The 15,037-nt window shown below is 41.0% G+C and overlaps 1 protein-coding gene across 1 annotated transcript; it reads right to left on the bottom strand.

Moving 5' to 3' along the window:
• Positions 1 to 718: 718 nt before the first annotated feature.
• Positions 719 to 14,325, bottom strand: LOC108704647 (tripartite motif-containing protein 5). The gene is made up of 2 exons (XM_041565692.1): positions 14,225 to 14,325; positions 719 to 2,883 (listed from the first exon to the last, which is right to left on the bottom strand). The coding sequence occupies exon 2, from the start codon at positions 2,683 to 2,685 to the stop codon at positions 856 to 858; it is 1,830 nt and encodes a 609-aa protein (XP_041421626.1). The 5' UTR covers positions 2,686 to 2,883; positions 14,225 to 14,325; the 3' UTR covers positions 719 to 855.
• Between the last annotated feature and the right edge of the window lie 712 nt (positions 14,326 to 15,037).

Here is a 15,037-nt window from a genome sequence, read left to right as displayed (position 1 = left end):
ACTTCCACCTAAGGAACATATCCAAAATATGATCATTTATCACCCAAGATGCTGCCAAATTTCTTATTCACTCTCTCATCATATCATGTCTAGACTACTGTAACTCTCTTTTAATTGGCTTTCACCTCCAGAGACTGTCAGCTCTCCAGTCCATAATGAACACTGCTGCGAGGCTCATACACCTCAGCAACCATTCCTCCTCTGCCTCGCCATTCTGTCAATCCCTGCACTGGCTTCCGTTACCTTTCAGAATCAAATTCAAATTAATGACACTGACTTTCAAAGCACTTCATAACTCTGCCTCACCCTACATCTCTGAACTCATCTCTATATACTCACCCAACCGCTTACTACGCTCCTCTACTGACCTGCTCCTCAACTGTTCTCTCATTACCTCCTCACATGCTCACATTCAAGACTTTGCAAGGGCTGCACCCCTCCTCTGGAACTCTCTCCCATGGTCTGTAGACTTTCTCCCAAACTTTCTGCTTTTAGGAAATCTCTTAAAACTTACTCATTTAGAGAATCCTCCCCTCACTCTGCTTAACTACCAAATGCAACACCTCATACAGTACCACATTTCTCACCCACTTAATCGAGATCTTGCCCACTCCCACACCTTGTGTATTATTCCCTTCCCTTTAGAGTGTAAGCTCTTTCTGCACAGGGCCTTCCTTACCTTTTGTACCAGTATTGATTGTGATGTATGTAACTCCATATGTTCTATGTATATAATTCATGGGATTTAGTTGTATAAACACATTTACTTTACAGTGCTATGAAATATATTGGCGCTAAATAAATACATGTTAATAATAATAATAATAATAATTTCCCTTTATCCCCCCAGATAAATTACTTTCTAATGATTCTCACCCAGGCACCTTCCCACCCTACCCAGAATGCAGCATGAAGGGGCTCAGTGAATGTGACAGTGAAGGTGTGTAAGTGTCTGATTGGCTCACTCAGCTCATAAAAGGACAGACGTCCGGCCTCATAGTCCAACCAGATCCTGATTCTCCTGCAGGAAGGGATGTGGGATAACTTTGTCCATTCACTGTCATGTGCCACTGAATATGTATCATCATCCAACTTGTACAAACACCAGGACTTGTTATTATTCCCAAACCAGGACTGTCTCCCTCTCCTCTCTATACTGGGATAGGCCACCCCTACCCCCCACTCCCCTGATTCACTGACCTCCACTTCCCAGTAATGTCGCCCTGAGGAGAAACTCCTGCTGCCTAAAGCCTGGGGCTTATCCTGAAAACTCTCTGGAGATTGTGGGTAAAATTGGTAAATTTCTGAGTATTCTGTAGATTTCCTGTCTCCTGATACAGATACATAATTCCCAGCCGTGTTTATATCCAGTAACAGGTCTGTAGCCTCCTGTCCAATGATCCGCCTTCTTTTACCCAGCACAATATGAGCCAATCCAGGGGCCATTATCCCATCTGTGCCCCCCTCATTATCTGCCCCCTCAGCCCCACACAGTGCAGCTCCATGTGATTCCTGTGCCAGTAAGGAACACAATGTATCACACATGTTACACATCTCCTCCATGTCCAGGATCTGCCCGACCAACTCTTCCCTCTCTGTCTCCCCCTTGTGGATTATATGAGACACAACATCCTCCTCCTGCATCTGACTCTCTGGCTCCAACTCTCTGCCTGGGGTCAGATCCTCACTTTCTCCTATCTGTCTATCTGTCTTTCCATCTAGTGTTAGTACTTCATCTCCTTTTTTTCTCTCTCTAATGATTCTCACCCAGGCACCTTCCCCAAATACCCAGAAAGCAGCATGAAGGGGCTCAGTGAATGTGACAGTGAAGGTGTGTAAGTGTCTGATTGGCTCACTCAGCTCATAAAAGGACAGACGTCCAGCCTCATAGTCCAACCAGATCCCAATTCTTCTGCAAGAAGGGACGTGGGATAAATCTGTCCATTCACTGTCATGTTCCACTGAATAACTATTATATGCCCATCTAAACAAACCCCATGACTTGTTATTATTCCCAAAACCAGACTGATTCCCTCTCCTCTCTATACTGGGATAGGCCACCCCTACCCCCCAGCCTCCTGTTTTACTGCCCTCCACTTCCCAGTAATGTCGCCCTGAGGGGAAACTCCTGCTGCTTAAAGTCTGAGGCTCCCATTGAAATCTCTCTGGGGATTGTGGGTAATGTAGTTCTGTTAGTGAGTAGGAAGCAGATTTCCTGTCCCCTGATACAAATACATTATTATGAGCCGTGTTTATATCCAGCAACAGGTTTGTAGCCTCCTGCCCATAGATCAGTCTCCTTATACCCAGCACAATATGAGCCAAACCAGGGGCCATTATCCCATCTGTGCCCCCCTCATTATCTGCCCCCTCAGCCCCACACAGTGCAGCTCCATGTGATTCCTGTGCCAGTAAGGAACCCAATGTATCACACATGTTACACAGTTCCTCAGAGTTATTCATCCTCAGATCCAGTTGGTGAAGCTTGTCCTCCAGCTGCTGGATCTGATCTTGTTGAACTTCTCTCTTATCCTCCTGCTTCCTCTGGGCTTCTTCATCCATCTCTTCTCTTGAGTGGCAGCTCCTCTTTGTCTGTTTTGTGTTGCTTCTGCAGCAGTTTCTTTCTCTGTCCCCTCCTGTAAATTCTGTATAGTCCCTGTTTATGTGGGAGAGTCCAAATTCCATGGCCAAACAGGACTTGGAGTTACCTAGAAATGGGTGGTAATTAGGACCTAAAACATTCTATCTTAAAATAAATATGTCATTAAGCATGCCTTTACTCCTCTGTTTGTGGCACATTGCCTCTGTGTCTCTGAAATGGGTCAGTACAGAATATTTCCCTTTCTCCTCCCGGGCTCCTCATTCAGCAGTTCCACTTGGCACCTACAGGGGGAGTCACAAACAAATGAGAATGTATACCGAATTTGCTGATAAAATAGAAACAACCCATATATAGATAGATAGATAGATAGATAGATAGATAGATAGATAGATATAATTTTTTTTAATTTTTTTTTTTGGTAGGTATCTATCTTGAACAATTTTACAGGGAAACATTAATTTTATATCCACTGATTTTAAGTTTCCCTAATTTTACACTTATTTGTGATCCCAATAATATATAATGCATTTCCCTGCATTTAAACTTCCTCAGTATCCTCCCTTGTGCAGCTTGAATGCAACAAATAGGGCTTCTGCTGTTATAACTCCTCCATGTTTAGGCCTTGGTAATTATATTCCCAGTATAAATCCCCATTCCTTCACATTTTATTGTGACTGGTTAGTTAGTGTAACCCTTTATTTGTACACTCTAAAATTAACCATTTGCAATCCAGAGCCCTGAATTCTCTTTGTGTATGAAAGATACTAGGGATTTAACTGGGATTTACAGTGCAGTGCCCACATCTAGTGGTCAATGAGGAGGAAACTCAGGGGAATTTCACTAGGAAACTAAATAACACAGTTTGCAGTAAAACAATTTAAATTTAAATATAAAATTGACAATTTTGAAAAATGCAAATGCAATATTATTTATGCACTGGGAAACATAGTTCTGTCTAGCATCTAGCACAGTCTCTACATCCCCTCTGGGTGGACACACAGTTCAGTTCAAAGGAAAATGCTTCATTCCCCAGAGCTCTTTATTCCCCAGGTAGTGCTACCTGCCCCATGTACCTCTCCATTAGGATATAGGCTAATATAGGCCCACATGGATGACTCATGAGAAACACCTGTCCTCACACCAGGGACACACAAGAGTTGTAACACACATCCAACAGCTGAACTGGAAGCAGGAAAATCTCTCCCTCAAGACTAAAGCTCAAATCTTGTCCAAGCTGAGTCCACATGCAGCCTCAATTGTTACTGCAGCTCCTTTACTTTCTACTCTGCACAGTCACACTGTCACAGATCTGTCTCTGGCTACTGCAGTGGCTCTTTTATCAGTTTTACAAACTGTTTTCCACACCTCCTAACACATCACCACTACCAATTGGTAGTCTAAAAATGATAGATGTGCTGACAACTCCAGAATCAACACTTATTAAATATCCAAAAAAAAGGAAATGCCAGAAGAGTTATTTGTGTCACACAATCCATTAGTTAGTGTGAAATTCATTGTCTGAAAGAAAAAAGAACAAGAAATGAAAAAAAGGAGAAAGGGAAATCACTTCAATTCATATGTGAATTCATTGTTACTCAAATAAATCCCATTCCCATTAAAATGCATTGTGTGAAAACCATTCCTTAGTGTGATTCTTAAATCAATTAGTATAAATCATTGAATTCATTCATTAGTAATAAAGTGCTTATAGTGAATAAAGTACCAAATATGTCATAAGCAGTTCTCAATCCACTGATATATTGTGTCAACCTGATCATAACATTTAATTGCTCTATTAAAAAATTGCAATGAGGGAAAATTCATGAAGATAAAAACATAAAAAAAAGAATGTATATTTATCTGATATCAGAGTATCAGGGATATTCAGCATGTAAGTATTTTCATCATGGCGGTCCCACCTAGATCTTACATCAGACCAATAAACCCTCTACAGGATTGTATCCTATATGATGGGGGTCAGAAAAAATATGGGTCAGGTACAGTTGTGTTGCAATTATTACCATGGGTGAGGGTGGTTGAACCATGCATTTAATTTCCTTGTCCTGTTATAAGAACTCAATACATACAAGGTGAGCCAAATATGCTGTGCAGAAAAATAGTTCCTACCACTATGTCTATATCCAACTTATATGAAATACTTAGAGGATAAGATTAGTCCTAGGGGTCTAAGAAATAGACTATTCCCTGCCTTTATTACCAATGAACCCAACTTTAAACAAAGGTGGGAAGAAGCCTTATCTAAATACTCTATAGAATTAATAAGAATATTTTGTGAATATAAGGATGCAAGGGTTAATGAGTTTAGAGAGAAAATCAAAATCAAAGAATTCCAGCTACACGAGTATAAAGATTTCCTTTATCTCTAAGATGAATGAACAGCTGGATAAATTACAGAAACATTTGTATGACTTTAAAACAGGGAGCATATACAAATAGGGCAGAAAAATGAGAGATCATTCCAAAATCAACTTAATTCAGATCATGAATTGACAAGTACTGATACCTCAGATGTGGAAATGGGTGACAACGTCAATAAGAATTTAAATCCTCAGATAGAACACCAATTAATTAGTAGCTCTCCCACCAATACCTCTGCTTTAGTACAAAGAGATACAATTGGATTATACATACACACCAGAACAGGTATTAAATCAAGATGATATGATTTTTAATCAAACCTTACAGGATTTATGCTCCTTGTTAAATGAGGATACAACCTCAAATAGGCAATTTAAACCACAATGTACCTTTACACCAGCTGGTCAGATCTGTCCTACTGTACAGATTTTTGGAGAATTTGGGACTTGACATATTAATCAATGGATATGATACATTGACAATCTGTTCATTATATGAGATGGTCTGATTGAATCTTTACAGCAGTTTTGCAGGTGAAATTTGTCCTTATACCAGAAGAAATTATGCACTAGGATAAACTCTATACTTTTTAATATAAATTCCTTTTGTAAAATTGGCATAGTTTCATCATTGGTCAGATAGTGTGTTGCCAAAACCATATCTGACTCTCATTTGTAACCCTGTAATATTTTTTCTATATATTTATTATTATTCCAAATGTGTGCCACCACCATGGGAACTAGGTTCATGCCCAGCTATGCGAATCTCCATATGGGGTATTGGGAAGAATGTTATCTACTCCCCAAACTAGAACTGGGTAGGAATCTACTCCTATGGCAGTGTTACATAGACGATATTATGCTAATATGGAAAGGAACCGAACAAAGTCTATGCAAATTTGTAGAAAACCTCAACAGAAATGATTTGAATTTGGAATTGTCCCTCACACATAGTAAAGAATCAATAAACTAGGGTTTTTGGTGAAAAGACCCATGAAGGTAATTTGTATGCAGGGTGAAAAGGAGGCTTTGCCAAAATATTCCAATTAATAAAATAAGTAAAACAATTTTTAAAAACATTTTAAAAAAAAACAAAGATGAAGATCTAGAAACTTAGGTCATTTTTCTTTACAGCAAGCTGATAAGAGATAAGTAGTTTCCCCAGTCCTTAATTGGTTGACTGTAGGTCTGGAACTAGGGGCAGGCAAAAAAAGGCACATGTCAGGGTATCCAACCCCTTATCTGGGCCATCATCCCTCACTGCTGCAGGCCACATTACCTCCCTCCAGCATGTTTGCCCCCTGTATGTCCTCACTGTGTATTGGGGGAGGTGGACAGTCAGTATGATGCAATCCTGTTGACTGAGACCCCACTTTCCCTGCACTTCCCTAATCCTCCCTTTACACCAAAACACAGGGCAGTATGTCACTGCAATAAATAATATACTGTAGGGGTTAATGTGCCCTGCAGCTTTAGGGCCCCACCTTTTACTTGGAGTGATCTGCCAGGAGAGGTGTGACAACTTCCTGCTACACTGCTATATAGTGAGTGTAGGGAGTGGCCACTTCCTCTTTCTCCTCTGGATGCTGATTCCAGCTGGATGAGCTCAGGGGGACTGAGTGCAATAGGCCAGAAGAAGTCATGTGACCAAGTCGGGGAGCAGGTAACCCCGTGAATGAGGAACAGATATACTAGGGCAGACTTGTCATAGTCTCTCTAGGAGAGAAAGGCAGAGAGGTGAGAGAGAAAGAGCAGTTCTGAGCTCCAACAAGGATTTGCAGTAAGGGAGGAGCTTCCCAGAGGCTTTATGTGTTGCCTCCAGTCAGGGACCTCAGTGAAGAGGGACTGTAGGGTACAAGCTGCTTCCTGACAACTTCCAGGAGGGAATGTGTGTGATACTGCAAATGCCTAATGGAGACCTTTCCTCTGTGAGAAATGCCTAATGGAGGCTCTTCCTCATGAAATGCCTGTGTCTGCTCTAGGTGAGCTGCCTGCAGATCTGTGTGACGTCTCTATATGCTGTTGCCTCAACTCCTGCGTGAGTACAAACCTGATGTCACTTACCTCGTGCACAGTAATAAACCTTGTTCTGTTTTATTAAGAACCTCCTGGCGCCCAAGTCTTTTGTTATTGCACAGTAGCCTGTGGGAGTTGTAGTTACACTACACCACACCTTTAATCTTCCATATAGCGAAGGTCCTAACCTGAAGTGTTAGAGTCACGTGTAACCCATGCTCTAGTGCACTAGCTGGTGAATTAACCCCATATGGCTCAAATAGGTGTTACAATACAATACATGGTTTCATCTCCCCTGGTCCCTAGACCTAGGTCTGGAAGAGAAGAAACGGTATACAACACATATTACGATAAAAAATGTATTATTCTAATTATATTTGTGTTTACCAGCCTTATGTGCTATTATAAAGTGCATATTTTACTGTAGAAATATATATTTTCTTCTGTTACGTTCTATTTTATGCATGGGGCAGCAGCTTTAGGGGTCAACACCTGTGTGCCTCTATGGAAAGTGCTATAAAGAAATCTCCTCAGTCCACCACTGGACACTTGCCTCTAAATCTGGCACTGGAGCTAAGGAAATGGTGGGGTACCCCTTGCTTCCATTTGATGTATGAAGTCTATACAGTTCATGTGTTGACGAGGAAAAGAGGGGTGGCTGTTTGAAGGTTCTTCAGGTAGTATCAACTAACCATGAACAACATGGCCCTGCAGGAGTGGAATTAGGGTGCTAGGAGAAGGGGTGCACTTCCTGTGGACTCACATGAGTAACTGTGTGGAAGTTGTTATGTTTTGGTAGCCAAGGATGAGTAGAGTATAACAGTGCTTTATTAGCAGGTTCATGTAGCCATTACACAACAGTAAGCAACTCTAACACCACAAACTGTATAGAAAGTATGCACAGTATAAATCTTGAGCACAGTGACAGCTACAGGTCATTTGTATAATCACCACAGAAGTGAAAGAATAGACAGAATATAATTATTTCACAGTGCTTGTCCCAAGAAAATGAACCAGCAGAACCAATGGAAGTCCAAAAGTCCATCTGAAAGTAAATACTATAACAAAATTAATGTTGGTGTAGATAGGGATTGCTTCAAAAAAAGTTCACATTTTTTCTAAGTCCCAAAAAACGCTAGCATTTTTTCTATATTATGGGTGATAGGCTGAAAAAGATCGAAAAAAAATTTTGGGGCTCCCCTCCTTCCCCCCTACATTTCCTAACTCATGGCAACTTAACTATACAGTGGGCACATGTGTAGGGCAAAATAAACATTTTATTATTTCATTATGTTTTGAAGGTTTCCCAGGCATTTGTAGTGATTGTACGTATTCCTCCATTGAAATTTGAATTTGGCGCCGTATGCAAATTCACCATCGCTAGCGTAACTTCGCTTCGCTTAGCGAATCAACGCTAGCGCAACTTCGCAACCTTACTCTACCTCTGAGCGCAACTTCGGATTTTAGTGAATATGCGGAGCGCTAGTGAAACTATGCCTGGCGAAGTGCGGTGAAGTTACGCCTGGCGCAACTACGAATCTTAGTGAATTTGCCCCCTGGTGTGGGAACAGACTTGCTAAAATCGTGAAAAATCATCAATAGTGACCTGTAGGTGGCACTGTGTTAAAGTATAAAACCCTTTGAAGCTATGCTCTCAGATTCCATTTTGTGCTAGCTCTAACCTGAGCAGGCAGGCAGAGCTCTTGCAGAACTTAAATGATTCAGGCCTAGTAAGGATTAGGTTACTCACTTTAAGAGGTCACTCTAGGAGTGACAGATAGGTTATCTAGTTGAGCAGTTTAAGGCTCCTACGAGGAGAGTCAGAGAGATTAAGATCCCAGGGACTAAGTGTATAGACTTAGGGATGTAGTGATTCCCCTGGGTTCCACTTAGGGAAAAGGCTGAAAACTCGGTTTACCTTCATTGCTGCTGTGCATGTTCTCTTCCCTGTGGGGATTAACACTGATCAAAGGTGCTGTGAGTATATGTCTATCCACTGTTAAAGTATGATCCTGTTTGCTCTTATGTACACTCCATTGAGGATTGTTTTGTTCTTGGTTAAGTTATAAGAACCACTGGCACCCAATTATTACACCCTGCATCAAGTTACAGTTACACTTCACCCTGCCGTGACGACTAGTAAATGCTGCTCATTAGTTTCTATAGGTCACTGCCCTTGGGCAAACTTAGTGCCTTTTATTACATAACCCCATTTGTCTCTTTTCACAATATACTAATAGTTTCTGAAGAATGTTTCTACTTTGTACTTTATCTACTTTTTCTACTTTCAGTCTCCCACACTTATTCATTTTAATAAAAGGAATTGTTTCAAAGCTTAAAAAGTTTTGTTTCTTTTCAATTATTTAATTAACTGGGCATGACTGGGCAGTAAATATCAGCGGCTATACTTTGTTTCGGAGGTACAGACAATAGAAAAGGAGGAGGGGTATGTCTGTATGTTAGGCAGGATTTAAATCTAATATAAAGGAGGAGGTTCTGTTAGAAAATGAGGGGGCAGAAGTCGTATGGGTGGAGTTATTCACCAATTGTAAAGAGTCCAGCAAATTAATTGTAGGAGTCGCTAGAGACCCCCTAATGTAAGTGACGAGAATAAGCTCCTGATGCAAATAGAAAAGGCTGTTAGTTTGGGTAAAGTAATGATAATGGGGGATTTTAATTAACCAGATATTCACTGGAGTAACAGTACTGCCAGATCAGTTAATGGGAACAAGTTTATAAACTGTTACATGACAATTTTATGGCACAGGTTGTTGAGGAGCCAACCAGAAAAAATGCTATTGTGGATCTAGTGATCTCTAATGAGCCAGAACTTATAGCAAATGTGCAAGTCATTGAACCCCTGGGTAATAGTGACCATAATGTTATATCATTTAATGTCTGGTGCAAAAAACAAATATATACTGGGGCAACAAAAACCATTAATCATTACTGGTCTCAATTTATTCCTTTAAGGAGTAAATGTAGAAGCTCTAAGAATCACCCTATGTGGCTTAATATAGAAATAAAGATGTTAATAGGAAAGAAGAGAAAGGCATTTAAAAACTACAAGTCTGTTAGGACAGAAGCTGCATTTAATGAATATAAACACTATAATAAAAGTTGTAAATTAGCAATCCAGAAGGCAAAGAAACTAAATGAGGAACACAATGCAGCCGAGGCTAGGACTAAACCCACAAAAAGTTTTTTACGTATATTAATGGTAAAAAGATGCAGGTTGAGAGTGTTGCTCCTTTAAATAATGGTACCAGTATGGTTGTAACAGATACAGAAAAGGCAAAGGTGCTAAATCAGTTCTTTTGTTCAGTGTATACAATAGAGGAGTCTAAATTCCCAGGCTCACTTTATAGCTGCACTAATGGCTCAGCTCAATGTAGTCAGTGGCTGACTACAAGGCTCCAGGGCCTGATGGCATACACCCCCGGGTTCTAAGAGAGCTTAGTTCAGTTTTAGACCAGCCCCTATTTCTGATTTTCTCAGATTCACTGTCATCTGGTATGGTGCCTATGGATTGGAGAAAAGCTGATGTCAATCCAATATTTAAAAAGGGATTACGATCTCAGCCTGGAAATTATAGGCCAGTAAATTTGACATCTGTGGTGGACAAATTATTGTTATGTTGTCCTAATGAATGGCAATATGAGCAACAATCAGCATGGCTTTATGAAGGATAGGTCATGTCAGACAAATTTGATTGCTATTTATGATGAGGTAAGTAAGATTCTGGACAGTGGGGGGGGGCAGTAGATCTATTTGGATTTTGCCAAAGCGTTTGATACTGTGCCCCACAAACGACTGCTTTCTAAACTAAGGTCTGTTGGGCTTAATGAAGTCGTTTGCACATGGATAGGAAACTGGCTACAGGATCGGGTACAGAGATTTAGTTCATATATCTATCCCTGTTCATAACTAGGTTCCCACATGTTTTATCAAGAGGATTTATAACTAAACTATTATGCTGCATTTTATTTAGAGCCTCCTGTTCAATGCCTGTCTTATATTATATTTCAGTTTAGTAATGTAATAGGCAGACAAATGAGGAATATGCACCTCCAGCCTGCAGACAGCAGTGTTAGACAATCTGGAAACAGTAAGGCTGATGTCATGTGACTGTGTGAGGGATGCTGGGAAAGTGGCAGGCACAGATCTGGCAGTAGCAGGGAGACCGAGTCCCCTGGGATATAAAGTTGGTAAAGTGCAGGAGGGGCTACAGCAACTGCCAATTCTACATAGTGTGTATGTAGGGAAGGAACTCACTCTCTTTGCAATTTAGCAAAATTCCCAACATTTTGGAAATGGAAAGAGGGACAAAAATATTTTGGCCATGCCCCTTTTTGCAGCCACACCCCCTAATTACCATGCCCATTTTACAAAATTTGCCAGTTTATAAAAATTTGAACAAATTTCTTTAGTTTATATGTTTTATTACAGTTTTACTAATGTCGGTGAATTGCCCTTTAAGCCATGAGTTTAACTTCTCTCAATGGACAAAACTATTACAAATGTATCTTAAGTACCTACTCTGGGCTCTCTGCCAAGAGCCATTTAAGTTAAAAATATTGTATCTTTTTTGGCTGTTCAGTGCAGAGAAATAGGGACTTTCCCATTTAGTGCAAAGAAGTCAGGACTTTCCAGTACAAATGCGGGACTGCAGGTTGAGCTGTCAAAAGTGGGACTGTCCCACAGAAAGCGGGTCAGTTGAGAGGTATGATTTAGGCCCCTCAGGTTCCTGTTCCAATAGGCCTCACTGTAGCTGTTGCAGATCTAGGGCCCAGTTATGGACTCAGGGAATTGTATAATAAGAAGCAGAAGGTTCATTAGTGAGGCCCCTTCTCTGATCAGAGTAGGTTACACCCCAGGGTACAGCGCCCGTTAGGGTCCATCACTCCGGCTTAGTTACTGGTCCAGTTCTACCTAAAAGGAGAGCCAGGACTAACTACTAGAAACTGCACTCTCTGGGATACAGTATATAGATACACATGAATGGATTACACATGTACTGGATTACATGGAGGCAACACCAAGAACTGTAGATAAGTGGCACCAACATAAAGTGTCCCCAGAAACCTGAACTCTCACTTATATCTGCTGCACCACAGGTGTTAATAAATGGTTAATAACTCTATTACTTTATTTGTGCTTGTTTATGGTTCTGATTTATGTGTTCTGGTAAAACAGAGAGATCTGCATTCAATCTCATTATAAATACAGCAAGTGTCTCTTCTTTACTTTGTACCAGGCTGTTAAAGGAACCCACATCTTCTCAGGCTGCCCAGAAGGGAACAGATACATTGGTACAGTCAATTTATGTAGATAATCAAGTACTACTTCTTTAAGGGGCAGATTTATTTAGGGTCGAATTGAAATTTTTAATTACAATTTTTTAATGGTCAAAACTCTATTGAATTATCCAAACTCTATTCGAGTTTTAATTCGAATTTTGATATTTATCACTCTGGCCCTTTAAGAACTCAAATTTGACTATTTGCCACCTAAAACCTGCCGAGTTCATGTATAAGTCAATGGAAGACGCCCAGGGAACAATTTCGACATGTTAGTAGCCTTACTGACATTTGAGGGTTTTTTTCAAAATCGAGTTTAGTTGAATTTGATTCTAATTTTCAAGTTGGTAAAATTAGTTCGAGTTTTAGATATTCCATTTTTTTTATAAATAACCCCCCAGTCGAATTTTTGAGTATATTCAAATTTACTGACTTCACATGTAGAACAGCACAATGTAATACAGGGGCGCCATGTTCAGCCTCGGCTTCTTCTGGATCCTCTTCTTTCTTTTGGTGATTTACTGAGCTTTCCAGCTCCAACTACGAATGTGCCACATAGGGACATGTCGCTGCTCACTTAACAACGAAGCTAAGGCTGATGAACATGACGCCCCTGTATTACATTGTGCAGTTCTACATGTGGAGTCAGTATTTCTAGAGGGGACACAATTCTGGTGTAACATTGTGCAGGGGGGAGGGGGCCAGCGGGGACTTTTGGCTGTGAGGGGTTTAGTTCTCCTTTAAGGGTTTTCCAGTAAGATGACTACAGGGGATCCACCTCTGTTGTCTGTCTTTTTTCTATATTTGATCCCATCCTCTGTGCCCTCTCTGCTCTCCTATTAGTTTTAAGGGATCAGGGAGCAGCAGTAATATACCCATGTTATTAGATATGGTATAAAAGTTTAGGGGTGATTTACAACTGCTGGTTTAGCTGTGGGTGGCCATTATTTACTGTTCATAGCTGGTAAAGCTTCCAGTCCCTTTCCCACAGTTTTCATTCCCTGATGCTCCCCTTCCCTGATGTCATAGAACCTCCCATTCCTCACCCTGTGACATCTGTGATCCATGACATCACCAATTCGCACCTCTGACCAGTGAGCAGGTAAAAAACTACAGTAGAACCCCAATTTTATGTTTTTTAGGGCACCCGAAAAAAATGGTTTCAATTCAGGGAAATTGCCTTTAAATTAATTCAATGACATCTGAGTCACATGACACATTGGATAATCCTATCACATTAACTACACACAATCAACACCTCAGTTGTACCGAAGAAGCTGCTCGGATGAGTAGTGAAACGTCTTCATTGATTACTCAGCAAGTCCAGTTGTTTTTAGATTGACTTATACTAGATATACCATAACCTGGAGGAATGAAAATCTTCATAGTCATATCTAAATCTGGATGTAAAATTGAGGTTTTGCTTTACAGGAAAGCTGGAAATCCTAGTTGTGGGGCTGCTAATTTGTCCACTGCACTGGGGCCCATAACTGAGTCCTGACTGATTGTATTAGTTTTCTACACCTAATAAATGTACCTCTGGAACTGACACAGTGAAAAAGGACGAAATAGAGAGATAAATGAGGATTGAGACAGAGGATTGGGGCAGAGGATGGGGCAGAAGTGAGTGTGTAACTGACACAGACAGAGAGATTGGGATAAATAAATTGTCTGTGCCCAACATGCACTTGTACAGCCACAATGATAAAATAATTCCTATTCAATTTCAATGAAGAAGAAGTTGTCTCAGGGTGAAATCACATTGGTGAGTGATAATCATTTGGAGATATAGAAGTGCTATAGTTTATACAGACAGGAATGAGTAGAATGAAGCAGGGGGAGTTGTGGGGCCCTGGTGGGTCAGACAGGTAAGTACCATCTGTAACACATCTCTAATAATAAACAAGACTTGGATTTACCCCACTTACCTAATGTGCCCCTTCCTGGCCCACTGGGAGCAGATGTGATGGTGCCCAGATCCCGAGGAGCTGGATATGAAATTGATCATTTACTTTCGGTTGGAAACTGGGGGAACCTGTTCTACTTGCAGAGGTTGGGGTGCGGTGGGTGTAACCTCATTACCATATAGTTAGGAAATGTGCCAATGCACTTAGTAAAAGGGAGGGGTAGGACAGATCAGAATATATAATTAACTAATGAACCAGGGAGATACATTGAGGAAAGTCTTGTGCTATTGAGTAGTGATGGGCGAATTTATTCGCCATGCGCGAATTCGCAGCGAATTTGCGCGATTTGCGCCGAGCGAATAAATTCGCGAAACGCCCGCGAAAATTCGCGGTAAAAATTCGCCGCCTAAAACGGGCGCCGGCGCCAAAAACGGGCGCCGGCGTCGGGAAAACGGGCGCCGGCGTCAAAAACGGGCGCCGGCATCAAAAACGAGACGCCGGCGCCGTTTCGCGAATTTTTCGCCGTTTCGCTAATTTCGCGCGAAATTTGCGAATTTTTCGGCGAAGCGAAACGGCGCAAATTCGCCCATCACTACTATTGAGGAAGAGCAAGTGTTGGGCACAGGACAAGCTGAGACTGGTTAAAGGGAACAGTTACAAATTATCTGAGTTAAGGAATCAAAGTCCTTCCATTGGATAATCCCTCCTGAACTTCTAAATGTCCTACAGAAAGATAAAAGATAGAGTCTGAGTTGTTCAGTAAGAATGGGCAGGGGGGCTGTAGAGTTTAATAGATTTTAGTCTAATTATTATACATGGCCCCCATTCATTTGT

This window comes from Xenopus laevis, chromosome 6L, assembly GCF_017654675.1.
Source record: "Xenopus laevis strain J_2021 chromosome 6L, Xenopus_laevis_v10.1, whole genome shotgun sequence".
Lineage (NCBI taxonomy): Eukaryota > Metazoa > Chordata > Amphibia > Anura > Pipidae > Xenopus > Xenopus laevis.
The sequence above is the reverse complement of the archived record's forward strand: the minus strand, read 5'-3'. Positions and strand labels throughout refer to the sequence as shown.

What these genes read in the sequence shown, in the direction of transcription:
- LOC108704647 (XM_041565692.1), bottom strand. Translation starts at nt 2,685, where the DNA reads ATGGAATTTGGACTCTCCCACATAAACAGGGACTATACAGAATTTACA.